The 22,616-nt window shown below is 61.7% G+C and overlaps 1 protein-coding gene across 1 annotated transcript in view; it reads right to left on the bottom strand.

Annotated features, from left to right (window-relative positions):
* Positions 1-22,492, bottom strand: part of ARHGAP44 (Rho GTPase activating protein 44) — a 25,530-nt gene extending 3,038 nt beyond the window's left edge. The window contains 20 exon segments of the mRNA XM_059864369.1: positions 4-258; positions 338-405; positions 2,674-2,901; positions 3,185-3,202; positions 4,528-4,708; positions 4,920-5,011; positions 5,570-5,683; positions 5,767-5,847; positions 6,147-6,228; positions 6,666-6,777; positions 7,867-7,994; positions 9,211-9,292; positions 9,366-9,434; positions 10,015-10,132; positions 10,762-10,838; positions 12,344-12,455; positions 13,704-13,780; positions 14,134-14,238; positions 14,716-14,755; positions 22,372-22,492. Coding sequence (XP_059720352.1) covers positions 4-258; positions 338-405; positions 2,674-2,901; positions 3,185-3,202; positions 4,528-4,708; positions 4,920-5,011; positions 5,570-5,683; positions 5,767-5,847; positions 6,147-6,228; positions 6,666-6,777; positions 7,867-7,994; positions 9,211-9,292; positions 9,366-9,434; positions 10,015-10,132; positions 10,762-10,838; positions 12,344-12,455; positions 13,704-13,780; positions 14,134-14,238; positions 14,716-14,755; positions 22,372-22,424 — 2,092 coding nt within the window. The 5' untranslated portion in view covers positions 22,425-22,492.
* Positions 22,493-22,616: the final 124 nt, after the last annotated feature.

Here is a 22,616-nt window from a genome sequence, read left to right as displayed (position 1 = left end):
GGGCGGCCGGGGGCGGCTGCGGCGGGGGGGGCAGCGCGGGGCGCGGCCGCGCCTTGGGGGCGGCCCGGGCGCGGGGGGCGGCGGCGGCGGCGGGGGACGGCAGCAGCGGGGGCGGCCCGGCGGCGGGGGAGGCGCCGGGGGGGGCTCCGGGGGGGCCGTACGGGGACGGGGTGCTGGGGGGCGTCGGGGACAGGCTGGCCGGGGACGGCTGCCCCCCGGGCGCCTCCCGGGGCGCGATGGGCGCCAGCTTCTTGGCCCCTGCGGGACAGAGACAGGGACGCGTCAGGGCCGCGCCGCCCGCGGCGACCCCGCGGCCCCCCCGGCCCCCCGCTCCTACCTTTGCGCAGCGAGTGCGGGCTCTGCTCGGGGGGCGGCCCCGGGGACAGCTCCGGGGGCCTGAAAGTGCTGGGGCGGGCACGGGGCACGGAACGGGCACGGGGAGAGAGACAGAGACCGGGGAAAGAACAGGGAGAGAGAGACGGACGGAAAAGGGGAAAAAAATATAGAAAAATCCTCGCAAAATGGGAAAAAGGAAAGAGGGAAAGAAAAGGGGGAAAAAGAAATGGAAGAAAGCGAATGGAGAAGGAAAAATCCCCACAAAATAAGGAAAAAAAGAAAAGGAAAAGGAAAAGGAAAAGGAAAAGGAAAAGGAAAAGGAAAAGGAAAAGGGAAAGGGAAAGGGAAAGGGAAAGGAAAAGGGAAAGGGAAAGGGAAAGGAAAAGGGAAAGGGAAAGGAAGAAGGAAAAAGGAAGAAGGAAAAAGGAAAGGAAAGGAAAGGAAAGAAAGGAAAGGAAAGGAAAGGAAAGGAAAGGAAAGGAAAGGAAAGGAAAGGAAAGGAAAGGAAAGGAAAGGAAAGGAAAGGAAAGAAAGGAAAGGAAAGGAAAGGAAAGGAAAGGAAAGGAAAGGAAAGGAAAGGAAAGGAAAGGAAAGGAAAGGAAAGGAAAGGAAAGGAAAGGAAAGGAAAGGAAAGGAAAGGAAAGGAAAGGAAAGGAAAGAAAGGAAAGGAAAGGAAAGGAAAGGAAAGGAAAGGAAAGGAAAGGAAAGGAAAGGAAAGGAAAGGAAAGGAAAGGAAAGGAAAGGAAAGGAAAGGAAAGGAAAAGGAAAGGAAAAGGAAAGGAAAAGTTTCAAGCATATAAAGGCAAAGAACAAAAAATCAAAGTAAAATTTGAAATTTAATTAAATTAAAAATAGAATTAAAACAATGAAAAACAAAGATTAAACATTCAAAGAATTGGAAATTAAATTAAAACAAAAAAATACAAGAGAATTAAATAATAAAGTTAAATGAAAAATTAACAAAGTAAGAAGTAAGGAAAACTCAAAAATGATGAAAAATATGATTTAAAAAATAAAACAAAAGTAACACCAAAAATCAAATAAAAGGAAAACGTAAAAGATGAGCCATACCAATAAAAACGAAAATTGGAAACAAACAGCGGAAGAAGAAGAAGAAGAAGAAGAGGGAGAGCCGTGAGCTCCTTCCCGCACCCAGTGCTCCGCACCCGCTGTCCCCCTCCCGCCCCCCCGGGTTCCTCAGCCCCCAGCGCTTGTGTCCCCCTCTTCCCCGGGCCCAGGGTCCCCCCGGCCGGCGGTGACACCCCCAGCGCCCCCAGCCCCCCGGGGCCCGCCTTACCTCGGGGGGCCGGGTCCTGCGGCGGGGGGCGGGCGGGCGGCTGCCCCCGGGCAGGGGGGGCGCGGGGGGGAGGCAGGGCCAGGGGGACAGCGGGGGACAGCGCCAGGGGGACAGCGGGGGACAGGGCCAGGGGGGACAGCGGGGGACAGCGCAGGGAGCAGGGCCGGGCGGGCAGCGGGGCGGGCGCGGGGGGGCTGCGGCCGCGGCCCGGCCCCCGCGGCGGCGCCCAGAGCGGGCAGCGCAATCCCGGGGCTCGGGGGGTCCCCGGGGCCGCCGCTGCGCCAGGCAGCTGCCGGGTCAGCCCTGCTGCGAAGGTACAGAAGCACCGTAAAAACCCGCAGAAGTGACAGCAAAGCGAGGGGAAATTCCTAAAAGAGCAGAAGCCTTGGCGGGCGCGGGGGAGCGGCGCGGGAGCCCTCGTGGTGCCGACCCCCCGGCTGGTCCCACGGCACGACCCTCCCGGGGCCTCCCCTCCCCAGGTCTGAGCACCCCGGCCAGGCTCCCGCTTCCCTTTTGGGGCAGAAAAGCGCGATTTTGGCGCTTTCTCCCACATGGGCTGTGCAGGTGAAACTCGGGCTCAGACCCTGGGCAGACGAATGTCTCAGAGGGCGCTGGGCTCCCTGAGGGCTTTCCCTGCACCTTCCTGCAGCACCTCCAGCCCGAATTCCACTGGAGCCCAGCGACACACGGGCAAGGGGCCCTCAGGAAAATCCCTGAAGGGAGCGCGGTTCTCAGGGAACGGCAGGATGGGGGTGTGGTGGTGGCTGCGGGGATGCTGAGCATCCTCCCCTGCTGCCCCCGGGACTCTGCTCCTCTCCGAGAGATGCTGAGCATCCTGTCCTGTCCCCGGGACTCTGCTCCTCTCCCGGGATGCTGAGCACCCTCTGTCCTGTCCTGTCCTGTCCTGTCCTGTCCTGTCCTGTGCCCGGACTCTGCTCCTCTCCCGGGATGCTGAGCACCCTCTCTCCTGCTGAGGTTGTTTCCTGCTGGCCTCACTCGCGGGGACGATGCCGGGCTCGGGGACAGGAGGTGCCGGTGGCCTTACCCTTGTCCGCTCGGCTGCCGAGGGGAAGCCGAAGCTGGTGGGAGGCGGGGAGGGCGTTGCTGAAATCTCCGGCGACTGCTCGGGAATGGGCGAGTGGGGCGTGGGGGGGAGCTCGGCGGGCGGCGCCGGGGGCTGCGCGGCCGGGGGCGCCGAGGTCGCCTTGCGCCCCGCTGAGGTGCCTCGGCGAGCCACCCACGAGGTGTCCATCACCCTGACGCCCATGCTGGGGACACAGAGACGGGGGTCAGCACCTGCCCAGCGGGAGGACTCGGCCGGCATTCCCCCCCGCCACTCATTCAGGGTCCCTAAAAACGCCTCTTCCACCCTGAAACTGCTGGGAATGAAACTACAGGGCAATAGGGCAAGGGTGGCAGCGTGGGGTGGGTTTGTGTCACCCACCAGCCACCTCTCCCTTCCCCGAGAACCAGCACCCACCCAGCACCCTCCCAGCACCCTCCCAGCACCCACCCAGCCCCCACCCAGCACCCCTGCAGAGGATACGGTACCTTTGGATTTTCCTAAGGCTGCATGGGCAGAAACAAACGATTATAAATGTGAAAATCCCCCAAAATTGCACAGGGACAGAGGTCACTGCTGGGCAAAGGGGCTGCAAGGCTGAGGGGCTTTGAGAGAGGGGGCAGGTGGGCTGAGCAGGTACCAGGCTGTGCCAGTGGTGGGACAGCTTGGGATACCCTCTGGAAATGGGGACATTTTGGGATGGACAGAGTCCTGGGGTGTTTTCTGGAGCCCACTCGGCTGTTTGAGGTCCCTGTGTGGTGTGATGGAGAGGGGACATGCACAGGCTGGGAATGGATGGGCAGCTTTTCCCTGGAGCAAGTGCTGCAGACCTTGAGGACACCAGGACAGCTGTCTCTGGCATGGCACAGCCCCAGCATCACCCCATGGGCCACCCCACTCCCATCTGCAGTGGGCTGGGGGCAGGCATGGAGCCCTGGGTTCACCTGAGACCCCCAAGAGCCTGGCATGGAGAGCAGGAGGTCCCTCCACCCTGGGACCACACAATCCAACCAGCTCAGTGCCACCAACCCCAAGGTGACGCCGAGCATCCTCTCCTGCTGCCCCTGGAGTGGTGTCAGAGACAATCCCTCCTGTCCCCTGCATCTCCACCTGTCCCTGCAGAACCCCAGCACCGTGCTGTCTGTCCTACCCGTCCCTGCAGACCCCCAGCACCGTGCTGTCTGTCCTACCTGTCCCTGCAGAACCCCAGCACCGTGCTGTCTGTCCTACCTGTCCCTGCAGAACCCCAGCACCGTGCTGTCTGTCCTACCCATCCTTACAGAACCCCAGCACCGTGCTGTCTGTCCTACCCATCCCTGCAGGACCCCAGCACCATGCTGTCTGTCCTACCCATCCCTGCAGGACCCCAGCACCATGCTGTCTGTCCCTACCCGTCCCTGCAGAACCCCAGCACCGTGCTGTCTGTCCTACCCATCCCTGCAGGACCCCAGCACCGTGCTGTCTGTCCTACCCATCCCTGCAGGACCCCAGCACCGTGCTGTCTGTCCTACCCATCCTTATAGAACCCCAGCACCGTGCTGTCTGTCCTACCCGTCCCTGCAGGACCCCAGCACCGTGCTGTCTGTCCTACCCATCCCTGCAGACCCCCAGCACCGTGCTGTCTGTCCTACCCATCCCTGCAGGACCCCAGCACCGTGCTGTCTGTCCTACCCATCCTTACAGAACCCCAGCACCGTGCTGTCTGTCCTACCTGTCCCTGCAGAACCCCAGCACCGTGCTGTCTGTCCTACCCATCCCTGCAGGACCCCAGCACCGTGCTGTCTGTCCTACCCATCCCTGCAGGACCCCAGCACCGTGCTGTCTGTCCTACCCGTCCTTCTTGCAGAACTCCAGCATCATGTTGTCGGTGGCCACGCTGAGCGGGCGCCGCGCCTGCTCGTGCTGCCGGCGCTCGCCGTGCTCCATGTCGGGCGAGGGCATGGAGCTGTAGTTGGCGTTGTGGTTCACGTGCAGGGGGCTGCCGTAGTTCCCCGTCACGTTGAACTCGATGTCTGGGGGGCAGAGGATGGTGGGAGAGGTGTGCTCAGGGAGGGCAGGGTCTGCGGGTGATGGCGCTGCAGCGATGGGCTCGGTGCCATGAGTCTGGCCGGAGCCCTGCCTGAGCTCCAGCAGCAGAGGGGGCTGGCAAAGCCAAACCCGGGAGCTCTGAGCCCGCTCCCCGGGAGCTGCCAGGAAGGCCGGCTGTCCCCAGGCACGCCCTACCTCCCGGGAAGAACCAGTCTGCGTGCTGGATCAGCGGCTCGATGATGCCCACGATCTGCAGCGACAGCGTCGTCATCATCTCCGTCATGTTCCTGCGGGGAGGGGCAGCTCAGCAACCCCCCAGGCCAGCAGGGCACCAGCAGGGCACCAGCAGGGTCCCAGCAGGATTTCTGTCAGGATTCCCAGCAGGATCTGGCCCTCAGCCCTCACCCACCAGGATTCCCAGCAGGATTCCCAGCAGGATCTGCCCCTCAGGCCTCCCCCACCAGGATTCCCAGCAGGGTTCCCAGCAGGATTCCCAGCAGGATTCCCAGTGGGATTCCTGGCAGTATTCCTGGCAGTATTCCCAGCAGTATTCCCAGCAGGGTTCCCAGCAGGGTTCCCAGAAGGTTCTGTCCCTCAGCCCTCGCCCAGTGGGATTCCCAGCAGGGTTCCCAGCAGGATCTGCCCAAGCCCTCCCCCAGCCGGGTTCCCAGCAGTGTTCCCAGCAGGATCTGCCCCTCAGCCCTCCCCCAGCAGGGTTCCCAGCAGTGTTCCCAGCAGTGTTCCCAGCAGGATCTGCCCCTCAGCCCTCCCCCAGCAGTTTTCCCAGCAGGGTTCCCAGCAGGGTTCCCAGCAGGATCTGCCCCCAGCCCTCCCCCAGCGCTCACCCCTCGGCCTGTGGCCACAGCAGGTTGGGTCCCAGCACGATGGCCACGTTGCTCGGGGTCATTTTGTTCATGTCCTGGTACTCGGTCAGTTTGGCCAGGAATTTAATCACGTACCTGGAAAGCAGATCCCAAAGGGGTCGGTGCATGGGCCACACCCTCTGTGTCCCCTCCCCGTGCCCTGCTGGCCCCAGGCTCACCTGATGTTGTTGTAGTTGGCTTTGGGCAGCTTCTCACAGGCGTTCCAGAGAGCCTGCAGCCGTTTCTCCTGCTCTGGGATGCTGCAGGGAGGGGGGGGAGAGGGTGTTATTCCCCATCCCCACCCTGCCCTGGGGCTGAGGACCCAGCCAGCCCCACCCCTGGCGACTCTGTGAGACCCCCAGGCTGCCACCAAGTAAATAAAGTCCCAAAACCTGTCCCAAGGAGAAGGAAAGCCTTTGGATTTCCTCTCACCGCTCCCTGGCTCTCAGAGCCCAGAGAAAACATCCCAAATGCTGTGGACCATTCCAGAAAAAGCCCCTGGGGACCCAGGCTGTCCCCAGCCATGCCACTGAGGAATGGGGGGACGTCCCAGACTCACTTGGAGGCCTGGATCCACTCCTCGTACAGCTCGAACGTCATCAGGGGCTCGGGCAGCTCCCGCAGGTAGGACTTGAGGGCTCCTGTGGCACACAGGGGACACAGGCATTGGGCTGCAGGTGGCACCGGCTGCTGGCACCAGGCCCTTTTGCTCCTGGGCACTTGGACCCACATCCCCCCAGCCCCTGAGCTCCTGACCTGGGGCAGCCCATGGCACCCCCGACCCAGTGCCCACCTTGCCGCCCTGCAGCCCCTCCGAGCACCTTCCCTCTGCCTGGCAGCACCTCTCTGGGGCAGCCACCGTCCCAGTTTGTGTCACTGCCTGCCCACCGAGGGGACACCCCGCCCCATTAGCCAGGCCTTTAATTAATGACAAAATTAATTGAGCAAAATCAGACCCAGCATCAACCCCTGGACTGCAGCACTGGTTCCTGGTCTCCAGCTGGACTCGGTGCCACTGATCCCCCTCAGGGTGCCCTTGGGGGTGCCTGGAGGGGACCCCCGCCCCTAGGAGCCCCACCTGCGATGGCGTGGGGGTCAGCTGAGTACTCCTGCACGTCCACCACGCAGCAGTCCAGGGCAGCCTTCAGCTTCTTCAGCTTGGAGGCCGAGGGAGCCACTCGGAAGAGACCCTGGGCACAGGACACGGAGAGTGTTGGATGGGGCTTGGGGCTGGGCATGTCCCTGGAGGCCCCCAGTTCCTCACCCTGGCCCTGGGGACACCTGTGACCCCTTCCATCGTGCCCAGCAAGGGTTAGACATGGGACCCACCTCCTCCTGCATCCCCAATTCCAGCAGGGACACACCTCCTCCTGCATCCCCCCAGTTCCCACAGGGACCCACCTCCTCCTGCATCCCCAATTCCCACAGGGACACACCTCCTCCTGCATCCCCAATTCCAGCAGGGACCCACCTCCTCCTGCATGCCACATTCCAGCAGGGACCCACCTCCTCCTGCATCCCCAATTCCAGCAGGGACACACCTCCTCCTGCATCCCCAATTCCAGCAGGGACACACCTCCTCCTGCATCCCCAGTTCCCACAGGGACCCACCTCCTCCTGCATCCCCAATTCCAGCAGGGACCCACCTCCTCCTGCATCCCCAATTCCCACAGGGACCCACCTCCTCCTGCATCCCCAATTCCCACAGGGACCCACCTCCTCCTGCATCCCCAATTCCCACAGGGACACACCTCCTCCTGCATCCCCAGTTCCCACAGGGACACACCTCCTCCTGCATCCCCAAATCCAGCAGGGACCCACCTCCTCCTGCATGCCACATTCCAGCAAGGACACACCTCCTCCTGCATCCCCAAATCCAGCTGGGACCCACCTCCTCCTGCATCCCCAGTTCCCACAGGGACCCACCTCCTCCTGTATCCCCAAACCCAGCAGGGACACACCTCCTCCTGCATCCCCAATTCCCACAGGGACACACCTCCTCCTGCATGCCACATTCCAGCAAGGACACACCTCCTCCTGCATCCCCAATTCCCACAGGGACCCACCTCCTCCTGCATCCCCAATTCCAGCAGGGACACACCTCCTCCTGCATCCCCCAAACCCAGCAGTGACCCACCTCCTCCTGCATCCCCAATTCCCACAGGGACACACCTCCTCCTGCATCCCCAATTCCCACAGGGACACACCTCCTCCTGCACCCCCAATTCCCACAGGGACCCATCCACCTCCTGCACCCCCCAATTCCCACAGGGACACACCTCCTCCTGCATGCCACATTCCAGCAGCATGGTCACGCAGGCCTCCACGGGGAAGGCGATCTCCCTCCCGCTGACAGCCAGGTGCTCCTCCAGGGGCTTCCCAAAGGAGGGCTTCTCCATCCACGCCTCTGTGGCGGGCAGAGGGGGCAGAGGAGAGGGAGGGTGGTGCCAGATCCAGCAGCCCCTCCCCAAAAGGCTCTTGGGTCAGTTTGGGCAGCAAATACTCTGTATGGGTGTTGTTAGAAAAATGGGACCCTGCAGCTCTGGGATGGGATGGGGTGGGATGGGATGGGATGGGATGGGGATCTGATGGGATGGGGATGGGATGGGATGGGATGGGATGGGATGGGATGGGATGGGATGGGATGGGATCAATGGGATGGGATGGGATGGGATGGGATGGGGTGGGGATGGGGATGGGGATGGGATGGGATGGGATGGGATGGGATGGGATGGGATGGGATGGGATGGGATGGGATGGGATGGGATGGGATGGGATGGGATGGGGTGGGGTGGGGTGGGGTGGGGTGGGATGGGGTGGGGTGGGATGGGATGGGATGGGATGGGATGGGATGGGATGGGATGGGATGGGATGGGATGGGATGGGATCAATGGGATGGGATGGGATGGGATGGGATGGGGTGGGGTGGGGTGGGATGGGATGGGATGGGATGGGATGGGATGGGATCAATGGGATGGGATGGGATGGGATGGGATGGGATGGGATGGGATGGGATGGGATCAATGGGATGGGATGGGATGGGATGGGATGGGATGGGGTGGGGATGGGGATGGGGATGGGATGGGATGGGATGGGATGGGATGGGATGGGATGGGATGGGATGGGATGGGATGGGATGGGATGGGATGGGATGGGGTGGGGTGGGGTGGGGTGGGGTGGGGTGGGATGGGATGGGATGGGATGGGATGGGATGGGATGGGATGGGATGGGATGGGGTGGGATGGGATGGGGTGGGGTGGGATGGGATGGGATGGGATGGGATGGGATGGGATGGGATGGGATGGGATGGGATGGGATGGGATGGGATGGGATGGGATGGGATGGGATGGGATGGGATGGGATGGGATGGGATGGGATGGGATGGGATGGGATGGGATGGGATGGGATGGGATGGGATGGGATGGGATGGGGTGGGATGGGGTGGGGTGGGGTGGGATGGGGTGGGGTGGGATGGGATGGGGATGTGATCCCCTCCCAGCTCCAGGACAGATGGGATGCAGGCAGGACAAGCACAGGGAGGGTGCTCAGCTGTCCCTGCAGGGTCACAGAGCCTGCCACAGCCCCTCGGTGCCACAGGCAGGGACAGCCCTGCAGGCACTCACCCTGCTGGGCTTTGATCTGTGGCAGGAAGTTCTGCAGGAGCGCCAGGGATTTGCGGTGGTACTCGGCCTGCACCTCGATCAGCTGTGGGGACACAGCGCCAGGGTCACTGCACTGCTGGGACAGGGACAGGGACAGCCCGGGGGGTGGCACTTACGGTTTGAAAATAGTTTGCATAGTCGACTTCTTTGGCCACAAAGTTGTACATGTCAGCCGAGAGCTGGTCCTGCAGAGGGCAGAGGGTCCCTCAGTGTCCCTGCCCTGCTGCCCTGGTGCCACCACCAGGGCCCTTCCCGAGCCACCTGCAGGGAGCAGCTCGGTCCCAGCGGGGGCCAGGGTGGCACAGGGCTAAGGCTGGTGTGTCAGGGGAGCTCAGGGGCCTCCCCCACTGCAGCCTGAGCAGGGCCCAGGTCCCCCCAGAGTGCACAGAGAGGGGGATTGGACTCCCCGTTATCCCAGGGAATGGGTGAAAGTCCTGCAGTGCTTGAAAATGGCAGAAACCAATGACCCAGCACAGAGAAGGTGCAGAAATGTCTCTGCCAGCGCCAGGGCGGGATGAACCCAGTGCTGAGCTCTGCCAGGGGGGCTCCCAGGGGATGGGAGCCCCTCCAGCTCCGGGGGCTGTGGAGGACGGGGATGGAGCAGCTGGGGATGTCCTGCCTGGCTGGGGAGCGTCACCCACAGCCCCTGAGGTGTGTTTGGGGCCCCGAGGAGGGAAGGCAGGTGCAGAGCAGGCTGAGAGGAGAGGCTGCAACTTCCCCCCGAGTCTGGGAGCCCACCGCCCTCCGGCCAGGGCAGCCCCCTACCCTGCAGATCTCCACCCTGTTGGCCGCCTCCTCCATCTCCTCCCTGAGAGCGTCGGCCTTGGCCCCCGAGGGCTGCAGGTTGCTGGCCAGACCCGAGGACTTCACCGACTGCTGCCACCTGCGGGAGGGACAGGGACAGTCGGGGCTGGCCACATCCCAGGGCCCTGCAGGGCCACCGCGCTCCCCAGGGCTGAGCAGCTCGGAGATGATCCCAGCGCAGCTGGGGCTGAGCCCCTCTCCCAACCCCAGCCCCAGAGCACTGCACACAGCAGGGAAGGAATTCCTTCCAGCAGGAGCCGTATCCAGGTGGGAAGAGAGGGGAAGGGGATGGGAGAGCCTGGGCATGATGCTGGGGACTGTGCACGCCTCTCAGACCTCTCCCAGGACGTGCTGGAGTGGGGCTTGGATGACTCAGAGGTGCCGTGGGACAATGCCGAGCCATCCCCGCTCCCCTTGGTGCCACTGCAGGGGCAGGAGCACCTGGCTCTGCGTCAGAGCTCACCAGGACCGGCAGAAAAGTACAAAAGAACCCTTTCTGCCAGAAAAAATAATACACTTCTGCTGCAGGGGGCAGGCAAGGGAAAGGAATCCATGGGTTCTGCAGGCAGGAGCAGACAGGGTGGCTCATTGCAGAGCTCGAGTCAAGCCCACAGAGGGGTCCCCCTCCTCCTGCATCCCCCGTCCCCTCTCTCCCCCCTTGCCCTGGGAGTGTTCATTTCCTACAAAGCACTTGGAGGCACCTCCCACCTGGTCCTGGAGGAGTCCATGTCCAGCACGAGCTTGGCCAGGTGCTTCCTCTGCTTTTGGATATTTGGGATTTCCACCTGCGGCAGCACAGGGAACAGGAGGAGGTGACAGCCCTGGAGAGGCGTCCAGGGACGGTCACACCCCGGGGCTTCGGGCTGGGTGGGCGAGGATGCAGCTCCCTAATGTCCCATCCTCGGGGACATTAATATATCAGCTGGTCCCTCTGCGTGTCCCACCCGGAATGAGCCCAGCTCAGCCCCAGCTCCAGAGCCCAGGGGAGCAGCCCCGGGGCACCCAAACCTCCGGGGGGCTGGGGAGGGCAGGAAGGGCTCTGGGACCGGCAGGGCACCCAGGGACCCACAGCTCACCTCAGCCAGCACAAAGGGCACCCCAGTGACCCACAGCTCACCTCAGCCAGCACAAAGGGCACACAGAGACCCACAGCTCACCTCAGCCAGCACAAAGGGCACCCTGGGGACCCACCGCTCACCTCAGCCAGCACAAAGGGCACCCCAGTGACCCACAGCTCACCTCAGCCAGCACGAAGGGCACCCTGGTGACCCACAGCTCACCACAGCCAGCACAAAGGACACCCCGGGGACCCACAGCTCACCTCAGCCAGCACCAAGGGCACCCTGGGGACCCACAGCTCACCTCAGCCAGCATGAAGGACACCCTGGGGACCCACAGCTCACCTCAGCCAGCACCAAGGGCACCCTGGTGACCCACAGCTCACCTCAGCCAGCACAAAGGACACACAGGGACCCACAGCTCACCTCAGCCAGCACAAAGGGCACACAGGGACCCACAGCTCACTTCAGCCAGCACAAAGGACACACAGGGACCCACAGCTCACCTCAGCCAGCACAAAGGACACCCTGGGGACCCACAGCTCACCTCAGCCAGCATGAAGGACACGCTGGTGACCCACAGCTCACCTCAGCCAGCACCAAGGGCACCCTGGTGACCCACAGCTCACCTCAGCCAGCACAAAGGGCACGCTGGTGACCCACAGCTCGCCTCAGCCAGCATGAAGGGCACACAGGGACCCACAGCTCACCTCAGCCAGCACAAAGGGCACACAGGGACCCACAGCTCACCTCAGCCAGCACAAAGGGCACCCCAGTGACCCACAGCTCGCCTCAGCCAGCACAAAGGGCACCCTGGTGACCCACAGCTCGCCTCAGCCAGCACAAAGGACACCCTGGTGACCCACAGCTCACCACAGCCAGCACAAAGGGCACCCTGGGGACCCACAGCTCACCTCAGCCAGCATGAAGGACACGCTGGTGACCCACAGCTCACCTCAGCCAGCACAAAGGGCACACAGGGACCCACAGCTCACCTCAGCCAGCACAAAGGGCACCCTGGGGACCCCAGGCTCACCTCAGCCAGCACAAAGGGCACCCCAGTGACCCACAGCTCACCTCAGCCAGCACAAAGGGCACCCTGGTGACCCACAGCTCACCTCAGCCAGCACAAAGGGCACCCCAGTGACCCACAGCTCACCTCAGCCAGCACCAAGGGCACCCTGGTGACCCACAGCTCACCTCAGCCAGCACAAAGGGCACCCCAGGCTCACCTCAGCCAGCACGAAGAGCGGCTCGATGACGTCCCGCTCCACCTGCAGCTCGAAGTGGATCAGCTCCTGTGCCAGCTTGTCCTCGGCCTCCCCGCACAGCCGCAGCATCTTCCTGCAGGGACAGGCACGGCTGGGGACAGCGGGGACTGTCCTGCACCGGGGACAGGCCGCCCACCCCGGGGCTCCAGCAGTGCCACGAGCAGCCCCTCCTGCGTGGAGGCGGGCGGCAGACAGGGCACACGGGCACCCCGGGTGCCAGGAAAGCTCATTCCTTCAGTACTGCACTTCCAACGATGTAATTGGGATTAAAGTATTCTATTGCTGGATTATGGCAGACTATCGGCTATATTATCATCTTATATATTAGTGTTGTGTTGTGTATTATTACATATTACATATTACATATTATCCCACGTAATAGATATTATATATTCTATATCATATATTATATATTTATATTATATATTATACATTATATATTATATGTATTATATTTTATATATTATACATTATATATTATATATTATATATTATGTATTATATATCATATATAATATATTATATATTTATATCATATATTATGTATTTATATTATATATCATACATTATATATTATACACTAGATATTATACATTACATATGATATATGATATATATCATATATCATATATCATATATCATATATTATATAATGTTATATGTTATATATCATATATCATATATTATATATTTAGATTATACATTATACATTATACATTATACATTATACATTATACATTATACATTATACATTATATATTGTATATTGTATATTGTATATTATATATTATATATTATATATTATATATTATATATTATATATTATATATTATATATTATATATTATGCATTATGCATTATGCATTATACATTATATATTATTATTATTGTTAGGCCACTCTGAAATTGTACGGACTTTAAATATCTATATAAATAACTGTAACATATATAAATAATAAATCACGTATAAATGTTCATAAAACATATGTAACTATATAAATTATAATACAGAAATATATAACATCTACAAATATACGTATATAAATAGTCGTAACCAAAGTATAAATATATAACATACATAAAATGCTATATAAAAATAAATATAAATGTGTATGTATGCAGATTGCATTGTATGATCACAGGACCCCAGCCCACGCAAGGAGGAGAAGAATTAATGACCAGTGAATCCCCATTATCTGGCATCGGGACAAGGAACAGCAGCATTCCCAGCACATTCCCTGCAGCATTCCCAGCCCATTCCCAGCCCATTCCCAGCTCACCCCAGGGCAGTGCTGACCGGGGCAGCCCCAGCCCCCCTTACCCCAGCAGGGAGTCGTCCCCCAGCACGGCCGATCCCTCCATCAGGCACTGCGCCAGCGTCGTCAGCGGCAGCTTCTTCTGCAGAGAGAGGGGGGCCGTGTTCCCACTGGATCCCTGGGTCCCCCTGGATCCCCAGATCCCTCGATCCCCCTGGATCCCCAGATCGCTGGATCCCCCTGGATCCCCAGATCGCTGGATCCCCAGATCCTCCAGATCCCTGGATCCCCCTGGATCCCCAGATCCCCGGACCCCCCTCGATCCCTGGATCTCCAGATCCCCCAGATCCCTGGATCCCCCTGGATTCCCCCAGATCCCTGGATCCCCCTGGATCCCCAGATCCCCGGACCCCCCTCGATCCCTGGATCTCCAGATCCCCCAGATCCCTGGATCCCCCTGGATTCCCCCAGATCCCTGGGTCCCGCTGCCCTCACCGAGCGCTTGTCGGCGTCCAGGCCCTGCTGGCCCTGCAGACAGGCTGTCAGCTTCTTGTGGGTGCTGTGGGACACCTGCTTCACCAGCTCCAGCCGCTTCTCCACCTGTGGGAGTGACAGAGCCCATCACCCGGGATCCCATCCCCCAGGGACCAACATCCCCCAGGGATTCCACCACCCATCACCCAGGAACCCATCCGAGGGATTCTATCACCGGGGATCCCAACACCCAGAGATCCCATCACCCAGGAACCCATCCCAGGGATTCTATCACCGGGGATCCCAAAACCCCGAGATCCCATCACCCTGGGATCCCATTACCCAAAGATCCCATCACCCAGGGATCCCATCCCAGGGATCCCATAACCCAGGAACCCATCCCAGGGATCCCATCACCCATCACTGGGGATCCCATCACCCAGGGATCCCATCCCAGGGACCCCATCCCCCAGGGATCCCATTCCAGAGATCCCATCACGCTGGGACGCTGTGGCACCACCAGGGAGCTGCTGAGGGGTGCAGCCCCCTGGGAGGTGCCCAGGCACCCATGGACAGCCCGGGCTGGCCCCGAGGGAGCCTCACCTGCAGCAGATCCTCACTCAGCACCTCGGTCTTCTCGGCTCTGCAGGACAAGAGAGGAGAGGAGCCGTTGGTGAAGGGTGTGGGACACGCAGCAGCACCCCTGCACAGCACAGAGCCCGGGATGCGCTCTTCCTTCGGGATGCAGGGGGATTTAAGGATCTCTGCTCCCACCAGCCATGCCTCATCCCCCGAGGAAGGAACCGATGGAGCATCCAGGGCTCACTGCCAGGTACCACACCAATCCAGGGCCTGCCTCCCATCTCTCCCTTACTGATCCGTTATTGCCAGGAAAGCAGGGATCCAGATTCCCAGAAGGAGGCGGGCAGTGCTCCGAGAGAGGCGCTGTGGCTGCGCAGGGCTGCGGCTCCCCGGGCTCCGCTCGCTCCCGAGCCCGAGGACAGCGCGGCCGCACGGCTGAGCCTCCTCACACGGGGGCAGCCGCGGGATGGGAGGCGGCAGCTGCGGCCCCGCCAGAGCCCTTCTGCCGCTCACTGAGCACGGATTTACCGCTCCAGAGCCCGTGGCAGCGCTGCCTTCCCGAGGGAGGAGCGCCGGGATGCAGGAGACACAAACCCGCCATCCTCGGCCCCTGCACCCGCAGCAACCAGAGCCCAGGGCCCCTGCACCACAGCTGCTCAGGCTCATTTAAAACATCACATCCGGATCATTTGTTCTTTTTCCCGGGGTTTTTAACAACTTCAGTGCATCCTTTCACTTGGAAAAACGAGCTCAGTCAGTTTGAGCTGGGCAGAGCTGTCACTCAGCCAATCGGTCCCTGAAGGTTCCTCGGGGGACAGCGAGAGCTTGGTGCTGCCAACTGCAAACAACACCTTCATTTCCTGAGCCTGGTCCCGTCCTGCCCTCGGAGCTGGATTCTCACCTTGGAGACAGGGAGGGAAGTGTTGGAGCAGTGGAAATCAGGAGCAAACACAGAGAAAGGCTCAGACAGTGAGCACGGCACAGGAGCGGCTCACTCACAAATCCATCTCGGCCAAAGCCTTGCAGAACGTGCAAATCACAGAATCATGGAAAGGTTCGGCTTGAAGAGACCTCAGAGCCCATCCAGGGCCACCCCTGCCATGGCAGGGACACCTCCCACTGTCCCAGGCTGCTCCAGCCCCAGTGTCTAGCCTGGCCTTGGGCACTGCCAGGGATCCAGGGGCAGCCACAGCTGCTTGGGCACCTGTGCCAGGGCCTGCCCAAACCAACTGCATTAAATCTGCTTTGGGCATGAAAGATGTGCCAGCACCTCATTAAAGGTGGTTTGAAAGCAAATTTTAAAAAAATTAAATTAAACAAACCCTGTTTATGTTATTTTTAAAACTAGTTGTTGAAATGAACAGATTAGAGCTGAGCAGCTTCTCCTCCTCTGGGAATCACCTTCACTCTCATTTAGACAGGATTGGAAGTGACACAGAATTAGCACAAACAGGGAAAAAAGCAGCAAATACCCACGGGCACAGCCACAGCGTCCGTCCCCAGCTCGGGATATTTTTAGCCTCCTGAAGGAGTGGGAGGTGGCAGGGAGTGAGGCACCGCTGGCACATCCCTGCTGCTCACTCCCCAGGAATCACTTCCTCACTCGAGCAGGAGAAGGGATTTTTTTCCCGTTTTCTCCTCTCCCAGGCAGGAGGTGGGTGGGATTTGCACAGCCCGGTCCCACGGGCAGCTCTCCCTCCCAGCAGCCACATCCCAACCCGTGCGATGCCCTGAGGTGTGTTTGGGCAGCAGAAAACAACATCTCGAAGAGAATAACAAAACCCCGCCTTGATGTGTTTTAAAGCACACCCTCAGTGCGAGAAACCCCCGTGGTTTCAGGGGAGAGCATCCCCTGTGCCAGCCCTGCACTGCCCTGCTCCCTGCCCGGGAGGAGCTGGGCTTTCAGGAGGGGGAACAACCCGGCTGCAGCATTTTATGGACTGGGGTTCCAAAGGGGTTCCAGTCAATCCCATTTAAGGACGGGTGATGGTCCCTGTGCCCCCCAAGAGAGGGGGCAGAGACCCCCCAGTTTCCCTGTCTGGTCCCCAATTCCCCCAAACTCCATTCCATATGAGTGCACACATCCCGAGGGGGCACCCCTTGGGACACAGCCAGCATCCCCAGCTCCCAACGCTTTTCCTCTTTCCTTTTGGCAAACAAAATCCTGCTCCTCCCCTCCCCCTCCAGCTTTCCACCCGAGCCGTTTATTCCATCACAGACTCGGGCCCTGCTCTGGCAGCAGCCAGACCTGCCCCTGCAGGCACCTGGGGAAAAGGGACAGTGACCATGGAGAGCCAAAGCCAGCGAGTGGGGACACAGCCACGGCGTGCTCAGGCTTTGCTGCTGCACAGGTTCACTGCTGCCAGCAGAAATCAACACCAATCAAGCAAATTATGTTGATTCCCAAACAAATACATGAGTTTCCAAAGCCTTGGCCTGGGGAGGTGCAGCAGAGCCGGTGCTTCCCTGGAGCATCTCCTGGTTTCCAGCACCTCTGCCTGGCCGGACCAGCCAGCACTGCTCCCTGGCACTGTCCCCCTCTGGTGCCTCAGCCGCCCACATCAGGGAGCTGCCGGCCTTGGATTTGACCCTGAGCCTGCAAAACTCCGAGCACGGCGAGGATTTCATGGCAATTAATCTCTGAATGGGAAAGCAACCCGCCCGGTGTGGGGACAGCGGGAGCAGGGGTGAATCTGCAGCAGGAGCGGGGATGAAAGATCTCCAGAGGCAGAGCATGTCCATGGTGCCCCACAAAGCCCCTCACCTCCATCTCCTGCCCAAACGCCCCTTTGGCCCAGCCCCAGCCAGCCCTCGCTGCAGCCTGCCCAGAAATATTTAATCACTATTTAATTACCAGTGCCGATTCCCTGATTTCTCCTTGCTCTAGCCCGAAAATAGCTCCACCGGTGGAGAGAGAGGCACAAACACCCAGCCGAGGCCGTGTCGCGCTGATTCCCGGGGCTGGGTCTGTCCCGCATCCCGCCCGGACACGGCCACAGGCTGGCCCCGTCCCCTCCTGCCCCATCTCCCTCTGTGCCCGCGAGAAGATTCCAGGCGCTGGAGTCCCCAAAGGCCAGAGGCCAGGCTGGGGGGTGACGTTCATCCCCAGCCCCTGGGGAAAGCACCGGGCATCCTCTGCGTTTGCCAGCGGGAGGAGGGAGCCCCGCGGTGTCAGCCCCAGCCCTGGAAGCGCTGGGCTCCGCATCCAGGCTGGATTCTGACCCAAGGCCGCGCTGTCCCCACCTTCTGCCGCCACCTGAGCTCCCGCGGCCACCGCCTCCCTGGGGACACAGATCCCGGCTCAAACCCGGCACCCGCCGAGCCCCAGCGGAGCCGCGGATTTTTCCCGGTGCCTTTTTAGCAGGCAAGAAGCAAAACATCAAATATTGATATCCTCAAATCGCTGCTCAGCTCCCCCGGGAAACGGCTCCGACTGCAACATCCAGCGCGACGCGGGGACACGGCCCCGCCGGCGCCTCCTCCGGCGCGTCCCGGCCGCGGGTGACACGGCGCGACAGTCCGGGGGCACAGCCCGGTGCCACAGCCGGGGGGCACAGCCCGGTGCCACAGCCCGGGGGGCACAGCCCGGAATCACAGCCCGGGGGCACAGCCCGGTGCCACAGCCGGGGGGCACAGCCCGGAATCACAGCCCGGGGGCACAGCCCGGTGCCACAGCCGGGGGGCACAGCCCGGAATCACAGCCGGGGGGCACAGCCCGGAATCACAGCCCGGGGGCACAGCCCGGTGCCACAGCCGGGGGGCACAGCCCGGAATCACAGCCCGGGGGCACAGCCCGGTGCCACAGCCCGGGGGGCACAGCCCGGAATCACAGCCCGGGATCACAGCCCGGGGGGCACAGCCCGGAATCACAGCCCGGAATCACAGCCCGGGATCACAGCCCGGGGGGCACAGCCGGGGGGCACAGCCCGGGATCACAGCTCAGAATCACAGCCCGGGATCACAGCCCGGTGCCACAGCCCGGAATCACAGCCTGGGATCACAGCACGGGGGGCACAGCCCGGAATCACAGCCCGGAATCACAGCCCGGTGCCACAGCCCGGAATCACAGCCTGGGATCACAGCCCGGGGGGCACAGCCCGAGGGCACAGCCGGGGGGGCACAGCCTGGGATCACAGCACGGGGGGCACAGCCCGTGATCACAGCCCGGAATCACAGCCCGGGGGTCACGGCTGCCCTGCGGGGAGCGCTGCCCACCCAGGGCCAGGGCCGGCTCTGCCAGGCTGCAGCAGCAGGAGGAGCAGGCAGGGAGGGCTGCAGCAGCTTCCCTCCATCCTGCCCACAGCTGGGCAAAGCGAGGGAAGCAAAGCAAAATGGGGGACAGAGTCTGCAAGGCAGAAAAGGCTCTTGTCCTCGTCTCCCGCTGCCTTCCCGCGGCGAGCTCGGTGCTGGCATCGCTTTGGCACGGGATGCTCGGGGCCCTCTGCCCCCGGCGCTTCCCTCCCCGGGGCGGCATCCCGAGCTCGCTTCCATCCCGATTTAGCAGCCGGGGAGAAGCCCCTGCAGGGCGCAGAGCCCCGAGGCAGCTGGAGCAGGGACAAAACCCTCAGCCCGCTCGCTCCATGAATATTCCAGGCTGCCAGCGCTGTCTCTGCGAGGAGGATAAAAATATCCCCGGGGCTGCCGGGATCCGCCGGCTGCAGAGCCGAAACCCCAGGGGGTTCTGCTGCCAGCAGCCACCGGCACCCCGAAGTGCAGGCGGGGAGCCCGGCTATTTACAGGGTGCTGTTCCCTCCCACAAACCACGCTGGGAAGATCCCAGGCGGTGCTTTTATTTCCCTCTGCCCTTATTCCGTGCAAGCAGAAAATGTCCTTCCTCCTTGCCGGGTATTCCTGCAGCACCAGGAATAAACCCGCGGTGTTTAAAGGCTTTGTCTGGAGGTGCGGCCGTCCTGGGGCTTGGAAAAGCATCTCCCTGCCAGCCAGCGAGGTGACATCCAGCCCCAAAGGCCACCACTGCCCCCGGGGTGGGGGACACAGCGGGGGGTGCTCAGAAAGGTCGAGGAGGAAAAATCCGCCACCATTCCCGGTGAGCTGCATCCCCTCGGTGCCGCTGGGGAGCCCAGCCCTGTGCCACTCAGCAGGTGCCCGATTTAATCCCCATGGGAAAAAGTCCCCACGGAGCCCATCCTGGGAAATTCCCAGGACTGTTCGAGTGACTGAGGTGACATCCTGGTGTCACTGTCCTGACGGGACGGACAAACACAAATAGAGATAAAAGCATTTTGCAGAAAACATCCTCAGAATGTTCTACAGCCACTCTTTAGCTTCTCTTCCCTTTTCCACCTCACGGAGATAAATATCCTTGCCCCTCACAGACTGGCACAGGAGTTCTTCCCAAGGCTGGGTACCAGGTGTGGGGCTGGGCTGGGCTGAGCATTCCCAGCTCTTTCTGTCAAGTGCAATGACAAAAACCCACCCAAACCCAGAGTAAATTCAATAAATAAATGCAAAACAAAACAAACCGAAACAAAATAAAATAAACGCCATGCTCAGGGCCCAGCAGAGGTTCCAGTCTTCCCCTCCAGTTCCTGTGGAGCTGCTGCTCTCCCCAGTGGGAACAGGGACTCCGTGCTGGCTCCCAGCGCCCAAGTGGAGCTGGGACACGGAGCAGCCGTGTCCTGGAGCAGCCGTGTCCTGGAGCAGCCGTGTCCCGGAGCAGCCGTGTCCTGGAGCAGCCGTGTCCCGGAGCAGCCCTGTCCCGGAGCAGCCCTGTCCCGGAGCAGCCCTGTCCCGGAGCAGCCCTGTCCCGGAGCAGCCTCCCCTGGCGCTCGCCACCGGAGGCACTGCCGGGCTGCCGATGCTCCCGCACCATGGTCCCACAGCACGATCCCTGTGCCACATCCCTTGTTCCACACTCCCAGTGCCACATTCCCTGTTCCACACTCCCAGTGCCACGTTCCCAGTGCTGCATTCCCAGTGCCACCTTCCCTGTGCTATGCTCCCAGTGCCACATTCCCAGTGCCACATTCCCAGTGCCACATTCCCAGTGCCACCTTCCCTGTGCTATGCTCCCAGTGCCACATTCCCAGTGCCACATTCCCAGTGCCACATTCCCAGTGCCACGCTCCCAGAGCACACTGGCATCACCCCCACCCCATGCTCACAGTCCACATTCCCACTGCACATTCCCGCTCCACATTCCCACACTGCTCCTGCACGGCGATCCACACCACTCCCGTGCCCGGCACTCCCTCCAGACCCCGGAGCTCCCGAGCTGCGCTCCCTGCCGGGCACTCCCGCACCTGTCCGCACTCCCGCACCTGCCGGCACTGCTGTACCTGCCCGGCACCCCCTCACCTGCCCGGCACTCCCGCACCTGCCGGGCACTCCCGCACCTGTCCGGCACTCCCGCACCTGTCCGGCACTGCTGTACTTGCCCGGCATTGCTGTACCTGCCCGCACTCCCGCACCTGTCCGGCACTCCCTCACCTGCCCGCACTCCCGCACCTGCCCGCACTCCCGCACCTGCCCGCACTCCCGCACCTGCCCGCACTCCCGCGGCCCCGGCCCGGAACCGCCGCCATCCGGGCCCGGGCCCTCTGCGGGCCGTGGGGCAGCGCCCCCGGTGCCGCGGGGGACACGGGGACACGGGCGGTGCCAGCAGGAGCCCTGGCGATGCCGAGGGGATGCGGAGCCGCCGCTCCAGCTGTGCCGGAGCCCCAGGGCCGCCACGGGAAGGGAAAATAAATAAATCCTCTTCCCGCCACCACCCCCCCTCCGCTACAAAATCTCCAGGAATTACACAACAGCCGCCGTCAAACCCAGGCCCGGCCGTGCACGGCACACTGGGCATTCCCGTGGGCATTCCTGTGGGCATTCCCGTGGGCACGGCTCTGGCTCCACGGCCCCAGAGTGCCCCAGCCCTGGGGTGCTGGAGGACAGGGCAGTGGGGCACCCCACAGCATCGGGCTGTGTCCCCACAGCCCTGGGACAGAGGGAACGGCAGGACAGGGGGACGGGCAGTGGGTAAAGGGGGCAGGGAGTGGGGCAGGGCAGGTGTAGGCGGGCAGGCAGGGGTTAACTGGCAGGGGAGCAGGCAGGGAATGGGCAAGAAGGATGTAAGGGGTGGGTACGGGGGCAGAGGGGCAGGCAGAGAACAGGGAGTGGGACAGACAGAGGGACAGGCAGAGGGGCAGGGGTAGGCAGTGGGGCGCGGTGAGGACAGAGGGTGTCAGACAGGGAGCAGGGCAAGGGGCACACCGGGAGCAGGAAGGCTGTGGGGTAGGCAGGGAGCAGGCAGGGAGTGGGCTTGGGGCCAGTGGGGCAAGCAGGGCTCAGGCACGGAGCTGGAGCAGTGGGGCAGGCAGAGCGGCCGTGGCACAGGTGCAGCATCAGGGCACTGGGGCAGAAGGGAGGAGGGGCGGAGGGGCAGGCAGGGAGTGGGCAGGGGGCAGAATCAGGGCACTGGGGCAGGCAGGACGCGGGCAGGGGGCAGAATCAGGGCACTGGGGCAGGCAGGACACATGGGATCGGGGCGGTGGGGCCTGCACAGAGCGGGCAGGGAGCTGGGAACGGGCAGGTGCAGGTGCGGCGGGGCGGGCGGGAGCAGCCAGGGCGCGGGATGGGGCTGTGGGCAGGGCAGGGCTGGCTCCGTCCCCATCCCACCCCATCCCACCCCATCCCATCCCATCCCATCCCACCCCATCCCGTCCCCACCTGCCCACGGTCTGGTTGGCGAGCTGGCGCATGCGGTTGAATTGCTTCTTCATGGTGGCGGCCGTGCGGGCGGTGCGGGCGGGCAGCGGGGCCGGGGGCAGCGGGCCGCCCCTCCCGCATCCCCGCCCGGCGCCGAGCCGGGCCGGGCCGAGCCGAGCCGAGCCGGGCCGAGCGGGCCCCGCCGCCCCTGCGCCTCTCCGCGCCTCCGCCTGCGCTCCGCGCCCCCCGCGCCGCCCCGCACCGCC

The sequence above is a fragment of the Haemorhous mexicanus genome, chromosome 20 (genome assembly GCF_027477595.1).
Source record: "Haemorhous mexicanus isolate bHaeMex1 chromosome 20, bHaeMex1.pri, whole genome shotgun sequence".
Classification (NCBI taxonomy): Eukaryota; Metazoa; Chordata; class Aves; order Passeriformes; family Fringillidae; genus Haemorhous; species Haemorhous mexicanus.
The sequence above is the reverse complement of the archived record's forward strand: the minus strand, read 5'-3'. Positions and strand labels throughout refer to the sequence as shown.